Below are 27,996 nucleotides of genomic sequence, written 5' to 3' on the forward strand. Positions count from 1 at the left end.
CGTGTATAGCGTCGTGTGGGTGAGCGGTTTGCTGATGGCTTATGGTAGAGAAATTAACATTCAATTGTGTTGTTAACAAAACTGCACATTTTGAAGTGGCCTTTTATTGTCCAACACAAGGTGCACCTGTGTAATGATCATGCTGTTTAATCAGCTTCTTGACATGACACACCTGTCAGGTGGATGGATTATCTTGGTAAGGGAGAAATGCTTATTATCAGGGATGTAAACAAATTTGTGTTCAACATCTGAGAGAAATCCTTTATTTGTGCATATGGAAAATGGCTGGGATCTTTTATTTCAGTTCATGAAACATGGGACCAACACTTTACATATTGTGTTTATATTTTTGTTACGAGTAGTTAAGTTCCCAGTAAGCTACAGTGGTTACTCTAAGAAATATTTCACATATGATTCCAAGAATATTTGAAGCACAATTTAAATATGAATACTAGGAAGTACAACCCCCTCCCATTACATGACTTAACCTGCTTATATTATCCTATGTTGAGGCAGAGATATATGCTGTATCTATGATGAGGGCCTAAAATATCTCAATGAAGATGAAGTGTTGTAGATATGCCATTGTTTACCCAGGTTTGCAGTTTCATTTGAAAATCACAGAACAACATATGTCCTTTTGACTAAAATGTGTATGTTGCTTTATTTGTCCCATTCTAACCCATTAATCCAGGTGACAATTTATTATGTTCTTATTTTCCCTCTAGTGAAGCACTGTAACTCAATCTGTATTGACCTCTCAGTGCTCTACCCCTTAGTAAATGCCTCCTCCTCCTTAAACCCTTCTTGTGAGAACAGGATGTTTTCCCTGCAGTTCTGGTATGTGACTGGGAGATCCCCACAAAGGCTGCCCTGTCAAACCCATCACTATAATGTAGGCTGACCTATTCCAGCAAACTAACGGGCTGCTCTTATGTGGAATCAAGCAGCACCTATTCTGCAAAGGTAGCTATGAAATGTAAGTCCTTTGAAATGAAAAGTACATGGCTTTTTAAGTTCCATACATTTATGAATTTGAGGCCAGGCACAGAATGTTACAAAATTGAGCTTTACACATTATGCTTGTCAAATATGTTGCAGAAACATGGGATGTCAGAATATCATTTTGAACTTGAGACAAAAAACAATTCATTCAGATGGGGAACAATAAATAAAATCACGCCCTTCTGTAAACAACAGTTTTCTGTGTAACCAATTGTATTTTACAACAAACGTAGTTGCTTATGACTGAAGGTAATTTTCACCATTCACAAAGTGTATTGGGAGGTTCCTACTGCGTGAACCGGCCAATGAAGGTCCATCGTGGGTTGGTTTTCGTTCTTGCACGAGGAAATTCCGATTAGTGAGGGGATTCGATTAATGCTCAGGGCATTCCCTGGGTGAACCGGCTTAGCGTTGTTTGCGTCCATTTGGAACATGAGCCGGGTGCCCCGTTTTGGCCGGCGGAGAAGTCGGCTCAAAACAAAAGTGACTTCGGGTTAAGGTCGTGGAGTAACGAGTATGATTATGTGTTAACACTTGCAAAAGTGATTGATTAAGATAAAAACGCTTTATCTGCCGTCACAATGAAAACCAGTTTGAAAATTCGAGCATATATTTTATGAAAAAATAGATGTATGTTTCTGAACGATGCTGCACTTTTCACAATACGACTGAGCGGCGCAGATTACTGTTTGATTTGAAAAGAGCGTGCCTCGCTCACCGGTTTCGCCCGGTCACGTGTTGGGCCATAGTTCGGTTCAACCCGAGGCAGCTTAATCGAACTCTTCCATTGACATACGTAGGTACTTTTCCTAGCCAATGAACTTCAGCGGTGGGATGGCCTGGTTTGGAATTTTGACCTCTCACGTTCACCCAAAGGAGGGTCCAAATTCTTTGTCTTCAGATTTCCTACATGACACCAGAGACAGCCTATTATGAAGGAGTAGGGGTGCGGCTACTAGGTTCCTTGTCCACCCAAATCATCTGTGGGCATTGGTTATGTTGACATGTCCCGCCTACTGGCCGGTCTGCGGACTTCACACAGGCAGTTGTGTGTTTCATAAAAATGCACTCTGATGCGGCAAGTAAGTAGCTATAGTAGTGGCTTTTGGTGTGTTTAGGCTCCTCGTATTGATAACTTACGTAACAGCGACCGGATCTATTGCATCTATCTGTTTACCTTTAGATTTAGCTGTTAATCGAGTGTCAAATAGAGGTATGTGCAGACTATCTGTCTATTGCCATTCTCTTTGTATTTCCAAGTGTTGTCTTGGGGCGCAACAAAGGGACTGTACTGTGTTATTGCTGAATGTACGCACTTTTTGTTGACTTATTGTTAGGACAACTAACGTTGCAAAGGCTACTATTCGGTTGAATACATCAGCAAAATATGTAATTATTGTCGACCTATTATACTGCTATTTTGTCGCTTATTTACGGACGGGAATGAAGTGCTACTGCAAAGCAAGTTACACTTGGAACAACGTAGGCTAAATAGGTCAGTTTTCCAGTCAACTGCGGAAAATTACAGAGGATGAAAATTGTGACGCAGTTCTGTAAAATATATTTCTATGCTTGCTGCAATAGAGCTGGCCGACTGCGCGTCATATACATCAACTGTTGCAAGAGAACCATAAGATACTTGCATGCACTATTCCATAGGATTTAACATTTTTGTATCGATATAATATGCATTCATCAGTTGGGGTGAGTGTCAGGAGAGGGGTGCAGAATGAAATGTTAATTTCTGAGGGCGGGAATTGTAGTCTAATTCCACTCTCCATTGATCAAGATCTTAGAGCCTTGATCCAGGAAATGGACTACAACAACCATAATGTCTCCCTCTACTCTCCAGATACTTTGTAAACTCTGTGCAAGTTGTGTGTCTGTATTGCTATTTTAAGTAGTCTATTCAGTTAGTGCTATCATGAGGTTCGGCCTTTCGTTGATCTAGGTGTGTGAGCGTTTTGACTAAAGAAACGGATTAAAAACGAAAATGACACTTCGTGAGCGCAGATGAGGAGATTACATGTTTTATTGGATAGGCCATGTCGGCGTGGTGTTTAATCATAATCGACCACTCTACTTTTTTTGTCTGGCGTTCTGTGAACCCTGTTACGTTTGAATACAATCCTCACCTGTCAATCCTGCTCATGATCTGACTGTAGACTACTGTATTATATTACTGTATTCTAATGTATCTACGTAGCTACAGTCCTTCATACCTATTTCTTGTTGGTATTATGCCTACTGAACGATTATAACTGCTCAGCATAAAAATGAACATTTTATTGTCAATCCCATCACGATGAAAGGCATTGATTATGTGCAGTTATGGCTGTTTGACATCACTATTTAGTCATCCCAACTACTTTGATGCAAATTATGAAGGTGATTAAGATGGTTACATGCATACCTTCTCATTCCTATTGGCTGAATGCAAAGATGTGACCCCTATGACAGAGGGAGGAGCATGGTGATGTAGGCAGGCTGTGGGTAGCAGATTGTGAGTTCTCCCAGCTATCAGTGCCCTGGGAAACCTATATTTCTGTGAGAAGGTTATGTTTCTCTGAGAAGCAGATCATTGTTTAGTATGGCCTACTGTTGCTGTTGCGTGTCTGTTCCATATCTAATGCATGTGATGTAGTGGTGTTACATATAGAGATGTGCTGAAATGTACTTTTCCTCCTTTAGATTTTCAGCTGAACTCCCATTTTTCTACGCTGGCCAGCATCCACAAAATCTACCACACCCTGCACAGGCTGGTAAAAGCATTTTGCCCTCATACCATTATGTGTTTTTCATGTGACATATGAGTACCAGCCACCTGTTCCAACAGTTTACATTATGGAGTTACTCTGGCAAAACGCTAAGAATTTGATCATGGACATTTACCCCTATCTACAAATGAATCCTAGTTATTAATGAGTTATAGACATGGATAGATTTTTCTATTCCTGGATGGATACTTAAAAGGGATTAATTCATCCTTCCTCTCATCCTATTTCTCCCCTCCCTCTCTCTCTCTCTGAAATAATAACTGCATCTCTAAAGGTTACAAGCTTGAGGAAATGAGAGCGCAGGCCTCCCATCACACCCTTCCCTTGCTCACTGCATGCGAAGACCCACATGACACTTACTAGCTAGGTTTCGATCCAATTGGCGGCAGGTTTTATCACAATATTAGCATTTTCCCACCACCATTTTCCAAGTCGTAGTGGGAGGACCACACAACATATCATCGAGTGACTCCCAAGTTTACTTCGATGTGATGGTTATTTGCGCATAAAGGCATTTCCATGGCCATTTCTCACATAATACATTTTACCGACGCAAAAAGATCCCACCTTGTCTAGCGTGTTTTGTTTTGTCGACATTTGGAAAGTTTACCGACAAATTTGCTGTTTCCATCACGGCCTGTCAATACATTTTCAATCTGACATGTATTTACTCGCATAAAAAGGTTGGATGGAAACCTGGTTGCTGTTCTCTATATCTCTCTCCTCACTCTCTGTCTCTCTCGTATTGTGTTTCTCTCAGCCTGCCGCTCCAGAGCCATGCCTCCAAGGAAAAAGAGGAGACCCACTACTGGAGATGATCTGTCAGCTAAGAAGAGTCGCCAGGACAGGTACTACCAACCTGCTACACCAACGAATGCATCAGTTACATCGGGTTTTACACAATAAAAGGAATTATATCCAACTTATTTAGATTCACTAATCACTCGTGGACAGGCTATCTGTCAAAAGACGGGGATGACTAACACCTCAATCACACCGACACCAGAAGTACATTCATTTCCAAATAAACGCTGTGTTTGCCTTGCAGCATTACCTTGTGGAGGCAGTTGCAGTGCATTCTTTGTGGTCTATATATCCAACGTATGCATCAAATTGTATGCATCGGGCTTGACAGAAATAGTAGAAAAGGGTGGATGTTGAACTTTTGTTGCACACATATCCAGTAAACATTTTTGGATTGCATAATAAAAATGCTGTGTCATTTAATTACAAAGCGTTGATGCAAAGACGCTGTCAGTCTGATCGAGGCATAGCGAATAACAGTTGTTGATGTGCGCAGGTTTTTGTCACTGGTTATTTGAACAAGTCTTGATTTAGCGGGTGTGCGCGTCTTATCGAAATTCGGGAAGGGGAGGGTACGTTTGACCCATAGCCTTGCAGAGAGAGGCGGGTGGAGCTACCCCCCTTCTTTTGCTCCTCAGTCCAGTATCTTTTTTCTCATACATCTCCCCCAGAACCTAATCCAGTATGTTACGCAATTGCATGCAATTTTTGTTCTGGATTTTCAACTGTTCACTGAAACGGTATGCATGCGTGATGACACGTGATTTGTCTCCCCAGTGGATTTGCATACTTCATTGTCAGCTTAGAAATCCAAAAGAGCAGCAAGAGGACTTTCCATCACATAGCTCATCCAATAGTTATTTGTCAGGATTAACTTTTTTCTCCATCGTAGTGTTTGATATGCTCCTAGACGGTAGGATTTTAGGTCACACACTGTATTCCCAGCACCCGCAGTAATGTGTGAAATATGCTGGGTGTGCAGTGCCGTAGATTGTGTCTGAATGGTCTTTTTCCAAATGCAGTGTTTTTAGAAAACATGAGGCACCACAAATCCGAGAGGAAGAGACCTTCTCCAGTAAAAGATGTCTGGAGTGGTTCTATGAGTACGCAGGTGAGACTCAAGGTTTGTAAATATACATTTTGCAATTCTCTATCAGTTTATATAAGCACACTGCCCATAATGGTGTAAATACCTTTGTTACTTTTAGATTTGGGTTTTCATGTCATAGTTGAATTGTACTGTGTGAGAGCTGTGAATCGGGCATCATTGATTGCTTCATAAAGGATGTCTCTTGCTTGCTGAAATGATGTCATAGATTAATGTTTTGTGTTTGTCACCTGCAGGTGGGATAGGGTCATAGAGAATTGTTACGTATGTATGTACGCATTGTGATTGTAATTTTTGCTGTGATGATGTCAGAATACTTTGTTACCTCATTCTATGTCATAGAATTCTATGACATCATAACAATAGCGATTACAATCATAGTTTTCGTGATGCGATGTCATAATAGGGACTGCTTTGACCTCCACATTATGATATCACACCATGTAAATATAATAGACTCTCTATGGTTGTGATGTCATAGCATTGTTGTGTCTGTGGCATACTATGCTGTCATAATATCAGAGATTAATCCTATGTGTTTGTTTCTGGTAGGAGTGGATGATGTCATAAATAATGGCCCTGTATATATATATGTGTGTATCTTTGATAGGCTGTGATGATGTCGTGGGGCCAGAGGGAATGGAGAAGTTCTGTGAAGATATTGGAGTGGAACCAGAGAATGTAAGGATGGCTAGTCATGTCTATGTAGATGGGTGACATTTGTAATCCATCCACATGTGCATGCACTTGGTGGTTATAGTTGGGTACAGCTCCGTTATTCAGAGATGGCACAAAGATGAAAATGGCTCATTGAAAAGTAAACATCTCAAGCATTTCATTGTGTTATAGCATGTGAGTGTATGCTGTTCTTTGTGAACAGGTGGTGATGCTGGTTTTGGCCTGGAAGCTGGATGCCCAGAGTATGGGCTACTTCACCCTACAGGAGTGGTTGAAAGGCATGGGCTCCCTGCAGTAAGTCTCTGCTCTCAGTTTGTGTGTTTTACTCTACGTGTGTTCTGTGTGTCTGTCCCTACAGTTTGTCCTTTTCTAGCTGTGCCATGTACAAAATGGTGCTGACTCCAGACTGGGTTTATAGACTGCCTCTGTCTGTATAGTCTACTTTATATTCAACTGTCTGTTTTATAGTCAACAGTCTGTACTCTGTCAGCCGGGACTCTAGTCTGTCTCTAACTTGTCTCTCTGGCGTTGTCAGGTGTGACTCCACAGAGAGGCTGAGGAACTCCCTGGACTACTTGAGGTCTGTCCTAAACGACACCACCAACTTTAAGCTCATTTACAGATACGCCTTCGATTTTGCTCGGGTGAGTGAGGCAAAGCCGCATCTGCAGTATTCTCACTAGATTTCCTCTGACTGGGATATTTATTCCCCTGGGATATTTATTTTGACTGGTATATTTATTTGTTGATGTTTAGATTCAACACACAAAAGATGACAGACAAATTAAACTATTACCATTTGTAGAAATAAACACAAGGGATAAGTGACGTCAGGTAGGGAAGTATGTCTTTGATAGGCTCTTAGTTTTGAGTGTCTTGCATGGCTGAAGCTCTCATCTATTGAGTCAGTCATATTTGACCCCTGACTTCTGAGACATCTTAGGGCTCTATTCAATCTGTAAAGGTGAGGCATTACAGACTCCGCAGAATAAATGTAAAGGTCATTTCCGTTTGAGCCGACATATTTACAGGGAAGGCAGTCTCCGCTAAAGCGGGAACATTGCCTTTAAATTTCGGTCACGCTGTAAAGCTGAATTTCCGTGATACTGATTGAATAGAGACCTTCATTTCTGATTTTGTAGGAAAAGGACCAGAGGAGTTTAGACCTGAACACAGCCAAATGCATGCTGGGGCTTCTCCTGGGGAAGACGTGGCCACTGTTTCCTGTATTCAATCAGTTTTTAGAGGTATGGTGTCTAACTAACCTGTGTAACATTCAACTTGATACCGTACATACAACATTTGACACGGTTTTGTCACTATGTCTTGACTGCCTGTCCTGTCTGTCATTCAGCAGTCCAAGTATAAGGTTATCAACAAAGACCAGTGGTGCAACGTTCTAGAGTTCAGCAGGACAATCAACCTAGACCTCAGTAACTATGATGAGGATGGAGCCTGTAAGTGGACACATGCACACACTAATACACAATCACTCATTCCCTAAGTGGTACAAGGGATCAGTGCTCTAACGTGATCCTTCTTTTCTCCTTTTGTCAGGGCCCGTTTTGTTGGATGAGTTTGTGGAATGGTACAAAGAAAGAGAGATGTCATAGCATCAGGTAGACTGCAACAAAACCACATTATAATACAACGACGATGACAAACGGCTATGAGAAAACTAAAAACAAAGAATACAAAATGGGAGAGGTGCTTGTCAGTGATGGCAGGTGGCGCATCCAGGTAATGATAGCGATATGGTTTGGGGGGAGGGGGGAGGTGGGGGGTTAGGTGCAAGCCACTCTGGCGAGATTAGGATGTAGGTCACCATGGAGACAAAAAACCCTCTCCAGGTAATGATCCCTACCCATGTTACATTGTGGGTAATCACACGGCGAGCCCCAGTGGCGTTGCGCCCCCTCACTGTGATGTCATATTGCTGCGTGTTAGGATATCGTGTTCTCATGAGTGGCTAAATGGTTTTGTGTGTGCGAGAGATCCACTCTTGAACCCTTTGCTCCCGTTAGGAGGAATTCAACTAAATCCCTCCATTTTGAACGGTCGGTCTTAGTCTTAAAAACAAGGTCTTTTTGACCCGGTCACATTTGAATATTGCATATCCGTGCTTTGAACTTGATCTGTGCTTGACTCTTTATAACCTACAGAACCCATCGTTTCTATCAGTTTTGTCCTGTTTGGGTTGAATTGGAATTCTTGAAGAAGCACACTGTCAAATGGCTGAGTGTTACAGTAGGTGCTCTTTTAGTCATGGTCATTAAAGCTGTTGTTACAGGTGGATGATGACACCTGTACAGTTTACTGTGATGAAGTCATTTGTGCCAGTGCTTTTTGAGCCCCTTTTTTTTCCATCCTTAGTCTTACTGTGATACCAGCCTGTGCTAAAGCTTTGTAGCCCCCTGTGAAGGCTTCAGATTACCTCATACCACAACAACTAACCAATCAGCAGTGCTGCTTATTAACTCTTATTACAGTGCAGTGGTCAGTCGTTAGTGGACTGGCCAGCATTCATTGGTTATGTGACCAATCTATGTTTCTAAGCTGTAGGTTTTTAAGAGTTCTCTGTGCCTCTTTAACAATTTATAGAAGTCACTTTACTTGCACCCCACACACACACACACACACACACACACACACACAGTGGTCAGGGATACGTTCAGGATTAAATTAGACTGTTTGGCCTAAGTTGCAAGTTAAAATAGAAACGTACCTCTATTTTTTTCTTCATATCTGGCATATTGCTTTGGTCTTGTCTTCTGTTATGTCCACTGAACATGTCCAGTTTAATCCATATTACTAACGAGCCTCTCTCTCTCCCCAGTACTGAGAGTGTTATAATTGGAAGACTGTTTAAGGCCTTTGAGGAATAGGTTGTGTAGGGTAGGCAGGCTGTACATTAAGGGGAAATCCAATCCCAGCATGCATGCATTGCCATGTATCATTCAAGAGGTCTCAAAACCATGGACACTGACGGGTTAGATTTAGAACCCGGTGGTGATGTAATGGTGTTCTTTTTGCCTAGCGTAGGGCTAATGTTCTTGTAACACATGTCAACTTTTGTCTCTAGCTGTGATGTGACGCTCAATTGTCATGAGAGTGAAACCTTGCATGCATGCTCTCCATCAGAGCCATCTGCGAATGGATGAGATTTTTTTGAATACTTATTTTATTGTTGTTGTTTTTGTACAGGAATTTGTGCAAGTGTTTTTGTGCTTCATTTGATATCCTTGGTCATGTTGTCTTAACGCTTTATGAAAACCATGACTGTGTATATTCAGAGCTGGAACACACATGCAACCTCATTTGGGGAAGAGGAGTTCCATCCTGCATTTGCCCAACCACTCCCTTCTAACACACTCACACACACACACACACACACACAGAACCACACTGTTAGTCTCTCCAACAAATTGACATGAACTGAAGTTAACAAAAGTTCGAGAAATTGGAGAAAGAAGACAAGTTTTGTGCAGTGTTGAAGGTGTGGTGTAAGAGTGGTATCCGGGTCATATGTCAATCATTTATTGGTCAAACCCAGTGGTCTGAACTAAAGCATGTACAGTAAATGGTTCAATTTCTGAAGTAATAAGAACACATGATAGCTTCACCTATCAGTGATCCATGATGCTTTGACTGTCAGTAATCAGTGTATTTGTGTATATTAGGTTTTGGTAGGAGATGGAGCTAGTTTCTAAACGGCTCACTAATCATTTGCACAAAGTCTAATTCAGATGGTATTCTACATTGGTATTGCAGGAGGAAGAACAACTTTGTCCTGACTGTATGTACAGTATGTATGTCTGTTTTCACTGTAACCTATCTCTACGTATAAATGGGTTTATTAACTTATCGTTGTCTTTCATTTTTGCTTTGTCATTTTCCTTTACAGAACGATTGTGAACAATTGTTGTCAAAGGATGTTTCATTCTGCGTTCCTAAATTGCACAGGATCATATTTGGTCCCTCTACTGTAGGCCTAATGTCTTTTTGTTCTGACTATTGCATTACCACAGTAATAACTACATGTGCAGTGTGTGCACCTTATTATTCAGGTATCCATAGAACAACAGAGACAAAGGCATCACAAACACAGTTACTTTCTTTACAGGTTTATTTATGACGCATACCAACGTGGTCTCAGAGCATTTCGTACGATATGTTATGAATTTCAATTCATACGATATGTTACGAATTTCAGTTTGTTGTGGCTAACGTTAGCTAGGGGTGGCTAATGCTAATGTTAGCTAGGTTAGGGTTAGGGAGGTTAGCTAAAATGGTTAGGGTTAGGGGAAGAGTTGGCTAGCATTTTAAGTAGTGGCTAATTGGCTAAAATGCTCAAGTTGTCCATGATGAGGTTGAAACACATAACCTTTGGGTTGCTAGGTGTTCACGTTCTATGTTTACCCATCCACCTGACCAACCACCCTCCGTTTGTACTCCCTGATGAAGGCCATGTAGCTGAAACACGTCAGGTTTTTTAAAACTTTGTTTCTATTGAACATGCCATACTAATAAAGGCATTTTAATTAATTATATAAAGAGTGCCTTGGTCCTCCTTTCTTTTTGATGACCAATTTACCCCTTTTACCAAAGAGCACCTTCTATCTACCAAAATGTACTATTGTGTCCCTTAGTAGCGCTTCCCTTCCTCCTTTTTCCACCCTCCCTTTTTGTTTTTGATTTAAGTAACCTATCTTATGTAAACATACCAAACATAACATACACTACATGACCAAAAGTATGTGGACATCTGCTTGTCGAATATCTCATTCCAAAATCATGGACATTAATGTGGAGTTGGTCCCCCTTTTGCTGCTTTAACAGCCTCCACTCTTCTGGGAAGACTTTCCACTAGATGTTGCGTCCATTGAGCCACAAGAACATTAGTGAGGTCAGGCGCTGATGTTGGCCTGACTCGTAGTCGGCGTTCCAATTCATTCCAAAGGTGTTCGATGGAGTTGAGGTCAGGGCTCTGTGCAGGCCAGTCAAGTTCTTCCACACCGATCTTGACAAACCATTTCTGCATGGACCTCGCTTTGAGCACGGGGCCATTTTCATGCTGAAAAAGGAAAGGGCCTTCCCCAAACTGTTGCCACAAAGTTGGAAGCACAACATTTTCTAGAATGTTATTGTATGCTGTAGCGTTTAGATTTCCCTTCACTGAAACTAAGGGGCCTAGCCCGAACCATGAAAAACAGCCACAGACCATCATTCCTCCTCCACCAAACTTTACAGTTGGCACTATGCATTGGGGCAGGTATCCATGGAAACCCATTTCATGAAGCTCCTGACAAACAGTAATTGTGCCGACGTTGCTTCCAGAGGCAGTTTGGAACTCGGTAGTGTGTTGCAACCGAGGTCAGACGTTTTTTTACGCGCTTCATCACTCAGGGGTCCCGTTCGATGAGCTTGTGTGGCCTACCACTTCATGGCTGAGCCGTTGTTGCTCCTAGACGTTTCTATTCCACAATAAAAGCACTTACAGTTGACCGGGGAAGCTCTAGCAGGGCAGAAATTTGAAAAACTGACTTGTTGGAAAGGTGGCATCAGAATGACGGTGCCACGTTGAAAGTCACTGAGCTCTTCAGTAAGGCCATTCTACTGCCAATGTTTGTCTATGGAGATTACATGGCTGTCTGCTCGATTTTATTCACCTGTCAGCAATGGGTGTGACTGAAATAGCTGAAAACAGTCATGTTAAGGGGTGTCCACATACTTTTGTATATATAGTGTATCATACTAATATCAGGGTCCCGGATTTACGTTTGCCATGTTACGTCTAGTCTATGACCAGTCTGTGCATACACATCATGTGGAGAGGCAGTGTCATGAAGATATATATTTTGTGGCAAAGAAAAAAGGGGATTTGTGTATCGAGTAAGGTAGGTAAGGATGTGAATCTGGGAAATTCAAACAGTGTTTAATGCTCCTACCTTTACAATCCCTCAGTCTATTATATCATTCAAAGTCATATAAACAGCCATTTTCATTACAATAAACGTGTCTGGTTTTCCACCACAAATTACTCATATTTTACAACAATGTAAGAACAGTATAATTCTGTAATAAAATATAAAATCCAACTTCTAATCTCTTTGTCGTCTGCTGCGTTTTTCTCAAGATTAAGTGCAACTTATCTTAAATCAGCACAAACAAATACAGTCGGTCTTAAGCCTCACTGTGTCTTACAGTGGAGAAGGTGAGGTCAGAACCATCCCTCTCGGAGATCTCACTATGCTGTGTGGCCATAATGGTTTCTGGGGTAACGCTCTGGTACTGACGAGCTGTGCCGAATGGTTTAGCAGCCAATAACCCCATATAGTTCTTCTCTCCTTCATCTCCCTGTGTCATGGATGTACGGCCAAATCCATCTATGGCTCTCCACCTCTGTTGTCCCCTGCTCCTCCATCCAGAACCAGCTGCCTCTTCTCCCTCTGGGAAAGGTGGTGGTGTTCCTGGGGCACTAGGTGGAGCCAGGTGGGGCTGAATGTCTACAACTAGACGCCTCCTATGGCGGGGGATTTGGAGTGGAGACTCTATAGGCCTCGCCTCATCAGTGGAAGTGGAGAAAGGGGATGATGTTTTTGGTAAATACAGTTGGGGAGAGGGATTGGTTTCTTCCTCAAAGCCTCCGTCTTTTCTGCTAATGGTACGCTCTAGTATGGGACTGCTGTAGTCTGCTCTGGCTCTCCTGCCCACCTCATCTGTTCTGCTGTCTGAGTTGATATTGAGAGCACTCCTTTGAGAGAAAGAAACATTCATGTTTGTAGAACTGTCCTTTGTGTCCCACCTTTGTGTCTCTGACAGTGCCTTCAGACCACCAAGCCCTGGCCTTTCCCACCTGTCCTCTGCTCCGGTCTTCCTCTCCACCTCATCTGTGGTACTGGCTGAGTTGTAAAGGCTGATATTGAGAGCTCTTCTTGGGGCAAAGGAGACATTAATAGGCGTGTCCCCAGGACTGAGCGAGAAATCTGTGACGTCTCTCCCTGGTTTCTTTGTGTGTTCTGTAAGCTCATCTCCATTCTCACTGCTAGCAGAGGATGATTCGGCCAGTGTGGCATCCTGAGAGGGCTGGATATTCTGATGCCTCCAGAGTCCAGGGATGTAGAGTGGAACTGGTGGCTCCTCAGTTCTCGCCCTGTCTGAGGAGGTGGAGTAAAATATTGATGTTTTGGGAGCAGGCTTGGCATCTTCCTGAAAACCTCTATCATTTGTGGTGGTTATACTCTCATACTTTGACTCTGATGATTGATTTTGAAAATTCTCCTTGGAGAAGCCAATATTGAGAGCTTTCCTTGGAACAAAAGAGACATTCATGGGTGTGTCTCTAGGACTGAGAGATGGATACTTATATGTGACATCAGGGACATTAGCTTTCTCCTCTTCTCTTTTTTGGTTCATTGTAGTCTCATCTTCACTCTCACTGCTGGAAGAGGTTGATTCAGAGTTATGCGATGTTCGTAGGGAAGCAGGTGGAGTTTCCTGATGAGGCTGAATATCCACATGTCTCTTGAAAATAGGGATATAGAGTGGAACAAGAGACTCTTCATCCCTTGTCCCATCTGAGGGAATTGAAGATTTGGGAAGGGGCTCCTTTGTACTGATGGCAATCTGGGAGGTTAGACCCATGCCAGTCAAACTTGGCTCTGATTGATACTGAAAACCCTCCTTGGAGAAGCCAATATTGAGCGCTTTCCTTGGTGCAAAAGAAACATCAATGCCTGCGGGAATGAAAGATGAATCGGAGTCCTGAGATTTCTCTTCTCTTTTTTGATTCATTGTCATCTCATCCTCACTTTCACTGTTAAAATAGGATGAACCAGCAGGTCGGCGTGACCCTGGGGCAGCAAGTGGAGTTTCCTGAGTGGCCTGAATATCTAAATGGCCCCTGAGGCTGGGGATATCTAGTGGAGTCTCTCCAGTCCTTGTCCCTTCTGGGAATCGATGTTGGGGAAGAGGCTCCTTTGGGGTGATATCACTCTGAGAGGAGAGATCCAAGCTAGGCAACCTTGTCTCAGGCTCTTGTTGATATTGAAAACCCTCCTTGGAGAAGCTGATATTGAGAGCTTTCCTTGGGGCTATAGAGACATTAATGTCTCCAAGACTGAGAAATGGATCCTTTTGTGTGACATCTGGGACCTCTCTGTCAAGTTCCTTACTCTCACTTCCAGAAGAGGATGAACCAGAGGGTGGTGGTGTTTGTGAGGCAGCAGGTGGAGTCTCCTGAGGAGGCTGAATGCCCACATGTCTCTTGAAACTGGGGATATAGAGTGGAACTAGAGACTCTTCATCCCTTGTCCCATCTGAGGGAATTGAAGATTTGGGAAAGGGCTCCTTTGTACTGATGGCAATCTGGGAGGTTAGACCCATGCCAGTCAAACTTGGCTCTGATTGATATTGAAAACCCTCCTTGGAGAAGCCAATATTGAGCGCTTTCCTTGGTGCAAAAGAGACATCAATGCCTGCGGGAATGAAAGATGAATCTGGGACCTTAGCTTTCTCTTCTCTTTTTTGATTCATTGTAGTCTCATCCTCACTTTCACTTCTAGAAGAGGATGAACCAGAGGGTGGTGGTGTTTGTGGTGGAGCAGGTGTAGTGTCCTGAGGAGGCTGAATATCCAGACATCTCCTGAGGCTGGGGATATAGAATGGAGCTGGAGACTCTCCAGCCCTTGTCCCGTCTGAGGGCAATGAAGGCTCCTTTGGGGTGATGGCACTCTGGAAAGAAAGACCCACGCCAGTCAACGTTTTTTCAGGCTCTGGTTGATATTGGTAACCTTGCTTGGAAAAGCCGATATTGAGAGCTTTCCTTGGAGCCAAAGAGACATTAATGTCTCCAAGACTGAGAGATGAATTCTTCTGTGAGACATCTGGGACCTCTCTGTCAAGTTTCATTGAGTTATCTGTAGTCTCATCTTCACTCTCACTGCTGGAAGAGGATTCAGAGGGTGGTGGTGTTTTTGCGGGAGCAGGTGAAGCTTCCTGAGGAGGCTGAGTATCTAAACGCTTACTGAGTCTGGGGATGTAGACTGAAACTGGTGGGTCTTCAACCCTTGCCACGTCTGAGGGCAATGAAGTTTGGGGAAGGGGCTCCTTTGTGCTGATGGCACTCTGGGTGGTTCGATCCAAGCCAGGCGACCTTGTCTCAGGCTCTGGTTGATATTGAAAACCATCCTTGGAGAAGCCAATATTGAGAGCTTTCCTTGAGGCCAAAGATACATTAATGTCTCCAAGACTGAGAGATGGACCTTTGTGTGTCACAGCTGGGACTTGAGCTTCATCCTCCTCTTCCTCATCGCTATCCTTGTTCACTGTGGACTTTGTGGGTTCATCACTACTATCACTGGACAAATCAGAGTGTTCTGAAAACAAATGAGAGCGTTGAACTTCCTGTCTCAGTTCACTTACATGAAATCCATCCTCACCTGGAGAGGGACTGACTGGGTCCTTATAGTGCTGCTTGTCCAAACTGACATCATGTTTGAGATAGGGGTTCGCTGCTGCAGGGTCTGTTGTGCTATCATGTGTAAGTAGTGCATCCTGGACAATCTCCTTCTCCTTCACTACCCCCATCTCTGGGTTCACAGTGTACTCTGTAGGTTCATTCCCACTGTCACTTGAGTTGCTGGAGCTGGACTCATCATTCTCCCTCCATTCTTTCACAAGTGTTTCTTTATTCCACGCTTGTTCATAGTCTTTTCTCAACTGATCAGCAAAAGCAGAACCTGAAAGATCTTGACTACTGGATCGTGCCGATGCACCTTGGATGGAATCAGGGAACTCAAAGCTCTCTCCGCTGTCATTCCACAGCTCAGGATCCATGGGGTTGGGATCTGCCATGTTTGATTTCCTATAAGTAAATCCAGGGATCTCACCCACTCTGCCAATGTTGATCTGTAGAACATCAACTGGTTTAACTGTAGGGAAATCTGAACTCCGCTCAAAGGAGTCGTCTTCCTTCTGGGGGGATTGAGGCTCCCAGGAATTATTCCGGGTCTTGCGCTCCTCCAATCTCTGAGCCAAATTGTCTTTGGGCCAGTCCATATCCTGATCCTTATCTGGACTCTCCTGGTCAGAGTGTGAAGACACAGACGAGCTTCGACACCCCTGCAACTGTTCTGGGTCGGGGATGGATTCAAACTCCATGCCGTGGGTATGGACTGGGTAAGCTCCCCTTTGTGGTTCACTCAGAGACATATCAGAGAGGTCTCCACTGTGAGTGTCTGTCTCTGGGTTGTCATGTCGGAAGCTTCCTGAGCTGACAGAGCCCCGTGCCCTAGGCTTCTCCTCCTCAGGCGGGTGATAGACCTCAAGGGAGGGGTGTGAGGTATCCCTCTCCTGAACATTCTCATATGTTGCATCATATTCCCCAGCGAGGTTGTCCTGCATACCATTGGCCACAGTATCATAGTATGGAATACTATTCTGATCCCTTTGTTCTGAAGGATGTCCACTAAATGTCACTCTCCTCTCCCTGTGTGTCCCTAGTTCCTCTCGCTCATCCTCATCTGAATAGGCCTTGTTATCGTAGGGGGACTGCCCAGCAGAGGAGACCGATTGTGGTGGGGAGGCGCTTTGCTTGGTACGGTTACAGCAGCTACAGCACCTCCTCCAGAGAGCGTCCAGGAGAGGTCTGGTCAGAGCACCAATTACAAATGCTACCAGGAAGGTGATGAACACAGACAGGCAGACAGCCAGGACCAAGTCAGACTGTGTTCTCTGGGTAGCCCTGTGGAGGTCTAGAGAGTTCAAGTCTGTCTCCTGACCTTCCCCCTGGATGCTGCCTAACTCTGAGTTAATCTGTAGCCGCTCCCTGTGTAAACTCCTAGTGTCTCTAGTTTTCCTCTGTGCCTTGTGAACAAGCAGGTTGAATACAGACACAAACTCCTCGTGAGGCCCAGAGACACACACGTACAGTCCTGCGTCTCGCTCTGTGATGTCACTGATCAGCAGGCCTGCCTGGCTCCCAGGAACTTGTCCATTGGGCGTCCACCATGTTGAATCTAGAACAAATACACAAACAGTGGGAGACTATTATAAAGCCAAGCGTGATTACAATTCGAATGGTTGTTAGCTATATACTCAACACACACAAACAAAGAAATGAAAGGTCCAATGCATCTGTTTTTATTTCTGGATAACAATTAAGTACTTTACTGTGATTGTTTTCAATTAAAATGGTCAAAAAGAAAACAAAAATAGCTTCTTAGCTCTAATTTTGCTAAAACTGTCTGGTAGTGGTCTGAGTGGGGAACGGAAAACTGAAAACTAGCTGTTATTGGCAGAGAGGTTTGGAACTCGTTCTTATTAGTATATTAACTAATTTACCGCCTGGTGATGTCACTAGGCAGGCCAAAACTCCCACCAAAACAGGCTGAAATTTCAGTCGGCCTTTTCAAACAGCTCGCACACTAAAAGGGCATTATCATCATTTTCACAATGCCACATTATTATTCCAATCTCATAGTGTTGAAATATATACGTATAAAACACAGGGAAATCACGTTTTTGACTAGACTTGGCCTTTAACTGTTGGTGTAATGCAGGGTCCTGCCCCCCCTCTGGGTGCACGTTTTGGATTTAGCCCTAACACTACACAGCTGTTTCAAACAACCAACTCATAATCAAGCTTTGATTATTTGAATCAGCTTTGTAGTGCTAGGGCAAAAAACAAAACATGGGGGGGGGGGGGCAGGACCGAGTTTGGGAGACCGTGAAAGAAGTGTGTTACCTTGCTTTGGAGAGCCACAGGGCAGCAGGATCTCCGTCCCTTTATCCACTGTCACATCCTGGTGGAGCCCCGCCCTGTTCTCAGCAGTAGAGCAGGTGAGGTCACTGTCCTCCAGGTGTAGCAGGTCTCTACCTGCGTGGGTGGAGGGGGATGTACACACCACCCCCCTCCAGGTCTGCTGCAGGGCCATGTCCCTGTCGTAGGCCATCTTCCTCCTCAAGCTCCGCAGGCTGCAGTCACACCTCCACCTGTTCCCACTCACCACCAGGGCATTCAGGTTACGCAGCGACAGGTAGTCTGATGGAGTGATCGTGGTCAACAAGTTGAAGCTCATATCCAGGACCTTGAAGGATGACATGATGAACATGAATATCAAAAATATGGTCAGGTGGGAGGAAAAGGATAACAAAATGACTGTTATGATGTTGTAGTTATCATGTGTATAGTTACCCTGAGCTCTGGCATGTCCCTCAGGGCCTGTGGGTGGAGGTTGGAGATACGGTTGTGCTGCAGATGGATCTCTCTCAGAAGGGGGCACCTGCTCAGGTCTCCAGGTCGCAGGTCAGAAATCCTGTTGTGGGAGAGCTGCAGCACCTGTAGGAACTCACTACCTCCCAGGCCTGAAGGACAAAGCACAAACACAGTCCTAACATTGGAGTAACATTGGTGTAATTACACAGATGACTGGGGCGGCCCCTGTTTGTCCTCAGTGTGAATGCACAGAGGATAGTAATTGTAAGGTGTAAGTCCCCTGCTCACCTCTGTACTGTTCTATACATGGGCAGCAGTCCAGCATTCCTCTCAGAGCTTTACAAGCAGCCGACCAATCAGAGATGAATGTATACCTGCCCTTACAGCTCCCTATAACTGACAGGTCTAACAGTATTTGAGTGATTGACAATAACATGGTAGAGTACTTGTAACCGTTTTGTTTTTATCTACGCTGAACATTCCATCCTGGGATCAGTTGTGGAAAAAGTAACCAATTGTCATACTTGAGTAAAAGTAAAGATACCTTTATAGAAAATGACTCAAGTAAAAGTTAAAGGCACCTGGTAAAATACTACTTGAGTAAAAGTCTAAAAGTATTTGGTGGTAACACTTTACTTGACACCTAGCGTCATAACATGTTATGATACCATCATAACCATGTCATTATATGTCAGAACAACTGACATAACTTGTCATAACCTGTTATGACACATATATTTAGACCTGTTGTGACATATATTGCGTGATTTTATGGCTGGTTATGACACCTACAAAATAGTGTAAAAACCCACAAAACCTACCACACAAGGCAAAGGATTCCATTACATCGTAGCCCGTGTCAACAGTATGTTTATGTTGTGTGTGTGTGTATATATATTTTTATATTTAAAATATATATATATTGACCATATTAAATTATAATTGTAATTGCACACACATTGATGTCAGACATGCAACTACCCCAATATTCTGTTGCTGATGACTGGGATGAATGCAGGAGCAGATTTCAGGAGCAGATTTCAGGAGCAGGATAAGACACCCTCTTTTTGACTGATGACTAATATAAGGGCATGTACATGAAAGGCCTGTCTGGCTTGTATGATTATGAAGCCCATAATGCTTCATGACAGTGTCATAAAGTGTATTTTCTACAAGCTATTTAAAATATGATCTAAAAACACATGACTAAAGAATTCATTACACTAACAACAAAGGATTTAAGAAACAAACTTTCAAACAAAAGGAAACTTCTTGGCAGGGGAAAAACGAATTTGAATAAATGTGGGTTTTAACACTCTTATGTACTACGTGTCATAACCAGACAAAACATAATGCAATGCATGTCACAGCAGGTGTAAATGTATGGGTCATGACAGTGTTATGACCATATTATGACAGGTTATGACAAGTTATGTCAGCTGTTATAAGCATGTCATGTTGTGTTTTTGGGACTGGGTGTCAAGTAAAGTGTTACCGCAAACTATATTTAAGAATCAAAAGTAAGAGTATATAAATCATTTCCAATTGTTTACATTAAGCAAACCAAACGGCACAAGGTTCTTGTTGTGTATTTATTTACGGATAGCCAGGAGCACACTCCAACACTCAGACATCATTTACAAACAAAACATTTGTGTTTAGTGAGCCCGCCAGATCAGAGGCAGTAGGGATGACCAGGGATGTCCTCTTGATAAGTGTGTGAATCGGACCATTTTCCTGTCCTGCTAAGCATTCAAAATCTAACAAGTACTTTTGGGTGTCAGGATAAATGTATGGGGTAAAAAGTACATTATTTTCATACTTGAATGTAGTGAAGCAAAAGTAAACGTTATCCAAATATCAATAGTAAAGTACAGATACCCCCAGAAAACGACCTAAGTAACACTTTAAAGTATTTTTACTTAAGTGCTTTACACCACTGCCTGGGACAACAAACAATCACTGGGGTTGGGTAGAAATATGTGTACTGTTATGACTGATTAAAGCCAAGGATTTTCTATTGACAGCACTTATTTCACACTATGATTTTCAGTCTCCCCAGTCTCCTCTTCTCTCTAGGCTGAGACTGCTGAGCTGAAGTGAGACATTGTGGGCCTGGGCTTCATTAGAGGAGCACTGGGAGACTGTGAGCAGAATATCAAGCAGCATAGAGAGGCCTCTGTCTGTCTCACAGAGCTCACATAACAACTGCCCACAGTCCTCACAAACCTCAAACTAGGAGAAAACACTCACAGTCACCAGCAGATACATATACAACTCAAAGGTTCAACTCTTCTGATGGAATGTTGACAAAGAGAGATTAACTACTACTGTAAAATGATGATTGAGGCTTGGCCCTCTTTTAAAACACAATCATTGCACTTTTACACCCTCTTATGAGCCATTGGAATGTCAGTAAACAGCCTCTAAGATTGGCTGAAGATTGTGCAATGGTTTGTCAAGTTATTTTTGTGATTGGCAGGGCTGGTTTAATCATTTTCTTTTAGAGCAAAGTCCTAATTATTAAGGATAATCATTCACAGGCGTATGGGTGTGAATGTGTGTGTGTGAGCATGTGTGCTTATTTACTGTATGTGTGTTAGGCAAAGTCACATTTTCATGATTAGTGTAACTACATGTATAGTACAGCGAAGCAATTCCTTATGTATTTGTGTGTGTGAGAGAGAGACTCACCTTCAGGAATCATCTCTAGCTGGTTCCTCTCAGCAGAGAGCAGCTGCAGAGTTGGGGCCCAGGACACACATCTCCCTCGGCTACGTGAGAGGGGGATTTTCCAATGTTTACCCCTCCAGGTCCTCCGCACACACAGAGACAGGTGAGTGATGCTGTTGTGTCCAAGCCATAGACTCTTAAGCCTCCAACTTGACCATGAGGGGGTAATGGACTTCAGGAGGTTGTGAGATAGATCTAGTTCAGTGACAGTGGATGGAACATGTTGTTGGGCCTGGGAAAGGCCAGCGAAGGAACAGTTTAGCAGACCTTTCTGACAAAGGCAGGACTCCGGACAAGCAGGGGGAACGGGAGAACACTGGATCCCCTGGATGAGGAGGAGCAGCACTGCAGCACAGAACATCCACTGAGACACGGCCATCACAAACCGCCCTGTGCCTATATAGGTAAAACAAGAGAGAATAACTAAAGTTAGCGAAATGTGAGTTTCAACATGAAAGACAATATCTGAACACATACCGTATTAAATATGAATCTAATACATCTAACACATACAAAAACACCCAAATGGAATCAAAACACACACATTACTCTCGAATGTAGAAATCAAACTGCAATATTGGCACACGTCATAAACAAAAATCTAAATGAAATCGTTTTAAAAAATCTAACTCACCCTTCCGTGTACGCATTGTATACAACCGAAGCGAACTTGTGACTCTCACTCTCTCCCCACCCAGTGCACCGGCAAAGGTAGCATATTATTTTACTTTGTCTCCTGTAGTTTCAGATCAAAGTCTGCAGTGTGTACTGCCATGTTGAGTCAGACATGCACATACACAAAAATGGCATAAGCATTTCGCAGATTCCCTCAATCATTCACATGCCATGGTTAATGTCTTACCAGGATGTTATTACCCTCTCCTTCATAGGTAACTGTGCTGCCAGGAATCCTCATAACAAGGACAACTAAGCCTAGCTTGGATTTACAATTGATTGATAAATCACTGGATCGGAACTGAATTAAGCTAAAAAAGAAATCTAGGTTATTTAGCCCCTTTACAGTGTGAAATGTAGTAAACATGTAATACACACTAAATGAATTGTGGCATAACACCTCCAAGTGGGCATGGTGGGATAGGGCACAAAAAGGGTGGTTTTAAACATGAAAATAAAACTGCAAATTGACAAAAGACAACAGGGCCTTTCAAACACAGCACAACCCTTTATTAAACAAACATGGAAGATAAATAATGGCCATTTTTTCCAGTGGAAAACAATGAATACATACATAAATAAAAGGCATGGAGTCCATATTGCTGCTTGAGATGATGACCACACTGTTACCGTAGCAACAATTGAATATACACTCCAGTTAGCACAAAGTAAATACACATCACACGTGTAGCACTGCCACTCATGTTATGTTGCACAAAATGTCACTCAAAATGATTTGTTTCAAACCAATGTTATCAAAATGTATAATTGAAACAAACACAAAAGCCTCATGAATACCACCCCAAAAAACAACAACAACAAGCAGCTGACTGCATTAATCTGTAGTATATCTTACAATTGTCCTGTTTCTGAGCATTAGGCAGTATGATATTATAGACACATGAAAATGAATTTCATTTGGCACCGAAACTAAAGACACTCCAATCTCTTCCCTTGTGAAAACACAGAGACAATGTTTGGCACATACAGGATGAGAAGGCAGATGTGCAGGACATTCCAAAAGTATTCAGACCACTTGATTTATTCCACACTTTTTTTACATTACAGCCTTATTCTAAAATGGATAAAATATTTGTTTCCCTCTCATCAATCTACACACTATACCTCATAATGTCAAAGCGAAAACAGGTTTTTAGACATGTTTCAAAATGTATTACACTTTTTTTTGTTTGTTATTATCACAGTATTAAGACCCTTTACTCAGTACTTTGTTGAAGCACCTTTGGCAGAGATTACAGCCTCAAATATTCTTGGGTATGAACCTACAAGCTTGGCACACCTGTATTTGGGGAGTTTGTCCCATTCTTCTCTGCAGATCCTCTCAAGCTCTATCAGGTCTCTCCAGAGATGTTCAATCAGGTTCAAATCTGGGCTCTGGCTGGGCCACTCAAGGACATTCAGAGACTTATCCCGAAGCCACTCCTGCGTTGTCTTGGTTATGTGCTTAGGGTCGTTGACCTGTTGGAAGGTGAACCTTCGCCCCAGTCTGAGGTCCTGAGCGCTCTGGAGCAGGTTTTCAAGAAGGATCTCTCTGTACTTTGCTCCGTTCATGCTTCCCTCGATCCTAACTAATCTCCCAGTCCCTGCCGCTGAAAAACATCACCACAGCATATTGCTACCACCACCATGCTTCACGGAAGGGATGGTACCAAGTTTCCTCCAGATGTGACACTTGGCATTTAGGCCAAAGAGTTCAATCTAGGTTTCATCAAACCAGAGAATCTTTCTCATAGTCTGAGAGTCCTTTAGGTGCCTTCTGGCAAACTCCAAATGGGCTGTCATATGCTTTTTACTGAAGAGTGGCCTCCGTCTGGTCACTCTACCATAAAGGCCTGATTGGTGGAGTGCTGCAGAGGTGGTTGTCCTTCTGGAAGGTTCTCTCATTTCCACAGAGGAACTCTAGAACTTAGTCAGAGTGACCATCAGGTTCTTGGTCACCTCCCTGACCAAGGCCCTTCTCTCCCGATTGCTCAGTTTGGCCAGCTCTAGGTAGAGTCTTGGTGAATCCAAACTTCTTCCATTTAAGAATGATGGAGGCCCCTGCGTTCTTGGGGACCTTCAATACTGCAGACATTTTTTTGAACCCTTCCCCAGATCTGTGCCTTGATACAATCCTGTCTAGGAGCTCTACGGACAATCCCTTCGACCTCATGGCTCGGTTTTTGCTCTGAAATGCTCTGTCAACTGTGGGACCTTATATAAACAGGTGTGTGCCTTTCCAAATCATGTTCAGTCAATTGAATTTACCACAGGTGAACTCCAATCAAGTTGTAGAAACATCTCAAGGAAGATCAATGGAAACAGGATTTTTCCTGAGCTCAATTTCGAGTCTCACAGCAAAGGGTCTGAATACTTATGTAACTGAGGTATTTCTGTTTTTTAATTTTAATTGGTTGTAACATAACATAATGTTGAAGAATTTTCGAATGCACTGTAGATAGCAATGTAGGGCGCACTAAAAGTATGTTTCCTATTTTAAGCTAAAATTATGTTTCCTATTTTAAGTGTTAACCCTTGCACATATCCCACTAACTCCAAGTCATTACTCCTTAACTAACCATAATCAAAACATAAATATAGTGGCTAAGTGATCAGTGGCTGATGCCTAATACAGGGTGACTTGTACTCGAGTCACACACAGCTGCCAGTGGAAATATACATAAGCAAATCATTATCAATATAAATACCCAGAACACCGGTAATAATACTGGACTGCTTGGTAGAGTGCTGTGTCTGTTGTTACCTCATATAGTGTGCTGCTCTAAGTCTAAACAAAACAAAATGATAATACAGTATGTAGCTCTTATCTTTGGCCAAGCGGATATGCAGACAAACAAAAAGGCCACCATAAAAAAAGAGAGTGTTTCTGGGTGTTACATTTTGAATGTGTATGCAGTATAGGGTATTTCAACATTGGCTGGCCATACTTGACCATCTGTTAATTGTAGGACAGGATGGATGGTGTAACATCAGTTTGTCTTCCAGTCTCTTTAGTGGGCCGTTCCACAGGGGTTGTCTGAGGTCTGGCAGCCCATGTTCTGATACTTCACCTGGACACGGAACAGAGTGCCGTCTCCACACATACACAGCTTGTACCTCAACAGACCTTCGTCGAAATACACGTTGGCCCCCACTGAGGAGTTTTGCATGCGACTGACGCTCACCATCACCGACCCGTTCAGAACAATACTGTTCTCCTGCAAAGAGAAAGACCTTGTTAACCATAACTTTTAATGGAATGCAATACACCATAGACTAGGGTTTCCCAACCCCCCCCCAGATGTTTCACATTTATGTTATAACCCTAAACTGGCACACCTGATTCAATTAGTAAACTAATCATCAAATCTTTGACTAATTGAATCAGGTGTGCCAGTTTAGGGCTAAAAGAAAAATGTGAAAAGTCTTGGGGGCCCGAGGAGAGGGCCTGATAAACATGTAGACCAAATTGGGTAAGGGGTAACACTCACAGCTCTGAGCTCGATGTCCCCTCCCATCCTGAACTCCACCGTCTTGCCCATGATGAAGACCCCCTCATTGCCGCGGATGATGGCCTTGCTGTCCCCTTTGATGGACAAGTCAGAGGAAGCGTTGCTGGTGATCTGAAAGCAGAGAGAGTATTCAGAGATCTACCACTTTTTTCTGGGATAAAAATAAATCAATCAATGACAGCAATGGATACTAGAATGTATTTTATCTACAGTAACACTATTTGTGGTGCTACATGTTTTATTAGATGGCTTCTGTTGGCCTGGAATATACCCTTTCTGTGGAGGCTTTCTTCACACTGAGTACTTTGACTCCTTTGGGCAGGTGGAACTCGTGGTTTTCAAAGTCAGTGCTGAAGAAGGTGTTCTGAGTGCGGGGGTCAGTGAAGGATATGCCCATGTCACTGGTGATGGATGTCTTCTCTTTCTCAACACTGAGCTTAGTGGAGCCCTGCTGAAACACCACCTGGAACACATATACAAAAACCATATACATGTAAGAGCATACAGTCTGATTAAGGTATTCATATCTGGGTATGAATACATTAATCAGACTGGGGAAGTGTGTGTGTATAGACTGCTTATACCAATGTATTTGTGTGTTCTGAATCTATTCTCTGTGTGTGTGTGTGTGTGTGTGTGTGTGTGTGTGTGTGTGTGTGTGTGTGTATGTGTGTGTGTGTGTGTGTGTGTGTGTGTGTGTGTGTGTGTGTGTGTGTGTGTGTGTGTGTGTGTGTGTGTGTGTTTCTGTGTGTGTGTTGCCTAAGTGAGTGTATTTTTCCTAAGCGAGTGTGTTTTGCCTGAGTTCACCGGGTTGTTGTTGCCGGTGATAACCAGGTCCTGGTCCTTCCTGCCCCCCACAGTGCTCTTGTGTAGTGGGTGGACCACGCCCATGTCTGCCTTCTGCTTGAAACGCAGCAGCCCACTCTCATGGAACTCTATACTGTCACAACCACTGGGCCCGATGCGGATCACTGTCCATATCACTAGAGTGATCTGAGAGACGGGACAAATGTCAGAGATTCAGATATATTGACTTGATTTGTCGTAATCAGAACTAGTTATAACATATCCATAACTAACATTCTGATGATACTAGCCTGAGTTAAAAAGTGAATTCAGATAAATAAGAATGGTGACATTATGCAGAGGATGCTTTGTGTGTCATTGGGCACTCACAATGAGGTTGATGAGAGCCAGCAAGAAGAGCAGGACTATGATGCAAACAGCCATGTTGCCCTTGCGTCCTCTCAGGCCTGTCTTGTGCAGGCGCTCCTCCTCAATGGGCACATAGCCCGCCTTGAAGTTGCTGTTGTGCTCCTTGTTGGTGGTCCTCCGTTCCATGGCCTTCTCCCTCATGGACCTCTTCACAGGCCCATTAGAACTCTCCTTCAGCACACAGAACAGCAGCAATGTCAAGGCTCAGTAGGCTCACTCAGCTTTAACATGCTATACTGCTGTGACATCTACAAACAACACTTTCTGGGTGGTCCCCATCAATCAAAGCATAGACTTCACTGTACACCTCTCTGGGTGAGATTAAACATTAAGAGTTTTCTATACATTGTAACTACCACATGTTATTTTTTTCCCACTCTGCAATCTAGTTGACCTAGTAGTTGATACATTGTAACAACCCAATTGACAGCTTATTTAGCTGTCATATGTAGTTACAATGTAACAAATATACTGTATCTCTGAGTACAGAACCACATATTGTAACCACCACATTCTATTTTATTAGACTTTATGCAGGCGTCGCTGGATAGACAGGTTGCTTCTGAGGAATGCGCGCAATTAAACACCCGGGTCTCTCTGTCTGTAGGTAATGACTAAAAATAAAGTACACGCATATTCCACGTAACAAATATGAATAGTCCATGTCCATATTCAACTCTGATGAAAAGATAACTTCATGATTTGGGGTAATACAACCAGTTTAAACTTCCCAATGCCGTGGAAAAACTGCGGCAATCAAGCCGTTATTTCGAGCTATGTCTATCATAAAAAGCGTAACGGTAGTACAGGGCTTGGAAGCGTGATAGCGTACTATGGATATTCCGCATACGCTTTACAACGCCCGCCCGAATACCGTAATTCCTTTCAAATGAGTTCGTAGTGCATATAGATGCCTACATCTAAACCACCGACGTTTGGAAAGCAAAACGGGAATGCAAAATGTAGAAAAACAATAATGTCTTATTGGAAACAGACCTGCTCAGACGCCATGTTCACCCTCCCCCTCTTCCAAAGCGTTTGACAGCTCCGGAGTCCGGAAAGACAGTGGACTAGACCACTTCATTCAAATGAATAAAATAATATATATCTGTCCAGTTTTAATACTTGTGACGAGTTTTTTATTAGGGTAATTATTATATTAGCAGGTGGAATTTGAAGCCTTTTTATCAAATTGTTCATAGCTGGATCACTGTAGGCTACAGTCCATGTTTATCACAGATGGTTCCTTCCTGGCTAAACCAGCCAATGGGA

At 43.0% G+C, this 27,996-nt stretch overlaps 3 protein-coding genes across 3 annotated transcripts; 1 reads left to right on the forward strand and 2 right to left on the reverse strand.

Moving 5' to 3' along the window:
- Positions 1 to 1,883: 1,883 nt before the first annotated feature.
- Positions 1,884 to 10,236, forward strand: LOC110521659 (DCN1-like protein 4). The gene is made up of 10 exons (XM_090230774.1): positions 1,884 to 2,087; positions 3,697 to 3,815; positions 4,449 to 4,630; positions 5,609 to 5,697; positions 6,305 to 6,375; positions 6,575 to 6,666; positions 6,908 to 7,016; positions 7,515 to 7,619; positions 7,727 to 7,829; positions 7,930 to 10,236. The coding sequence occupies exons 1-10, from the start codon at positions 2,069 to 2,071 to the stop codon at positions 7,983 to 7,985; spliced, it is 945 nt and encodes a 314-aa protein (XP_090086900.1). The 5' UTR covers positions 1,884 to 2,068; the 3' UTR covers positions 7,986 to 10,236.
- A 248-nt stretch (positions 10,237 to 10,484) lies between these two features.
- Positions 10,485 to 22,130, reverse strand: LOC110521660 (uncharacterized). The gene is made up of 5 exons (XM_021599394.3): positions 21,957 to 22,130; positions 21,284 to 21,718; positions 18,569 to 18,738; positions 18,119 to 18,461; positions 10,485 to 17,390 (listed from the first exon to the last, which is right to left on the reverse strand). The coding sequence occupies exons 1-5, from the start codon at positions 21,970 to 21,972 to the stop codon at positions 12,556 to 12,558; spliced, it is 5,799 nt and encodes a 1,932-aa protein (XP_021455069.3). The 5' UTR covers positions 21,973 to 22,130; the 3' UTR covers positions 10,485 to 12,555.
- A 355-nt stretch (positions 22,131 to 22,485) lies between these two features.
- LOC110522776 (beta-sarcoglycan-like) lies at positions 22,486 to 27,992 on the reverse strand. Its single transcript, XM_036969379.2, has 6 exons — positions 27,721 to 27,992; positions 26,686 to 26,895; positions 26,317 to 26,502; positions 25,781 to 25,972; positions 25,489 to 25,620; positions 22,486 to 25,215 (listed from the first exon to the last, which is right to left on the reverse strand). The coding sequence occupies exons 1-6, from the start codon at positions 27,733 to 27,735 to the stop codon at positions 25,009 to 25,011; spliced, it is 942 nt and encodes a 313-aa protein (XP_036825274.2). The 5' UTR covers positions 27,736 to 27,992; the 3' UTR covers positions 22,486 to 25,008.
- Positions 27,993 to 27,996: the final 4 nt, after the last annotated feature.

This window comes from Oncorhynchus mykiss, chromosome 4 (genome assembly GCF_057628025.1).
Source record: "Oncorhynchus mykiss isolate SJ-2025 chromosome 4, ASM5762802v1, whole genome shotgun sequence".
Taxonomy (NCBI): domain Eukaryota; kingdom Metazoa; phylum Chordata; class Actinopteri; order Salmoniformes; family Salmonidae; genus Oncorhynchus; species Oncorhynchus mykiss.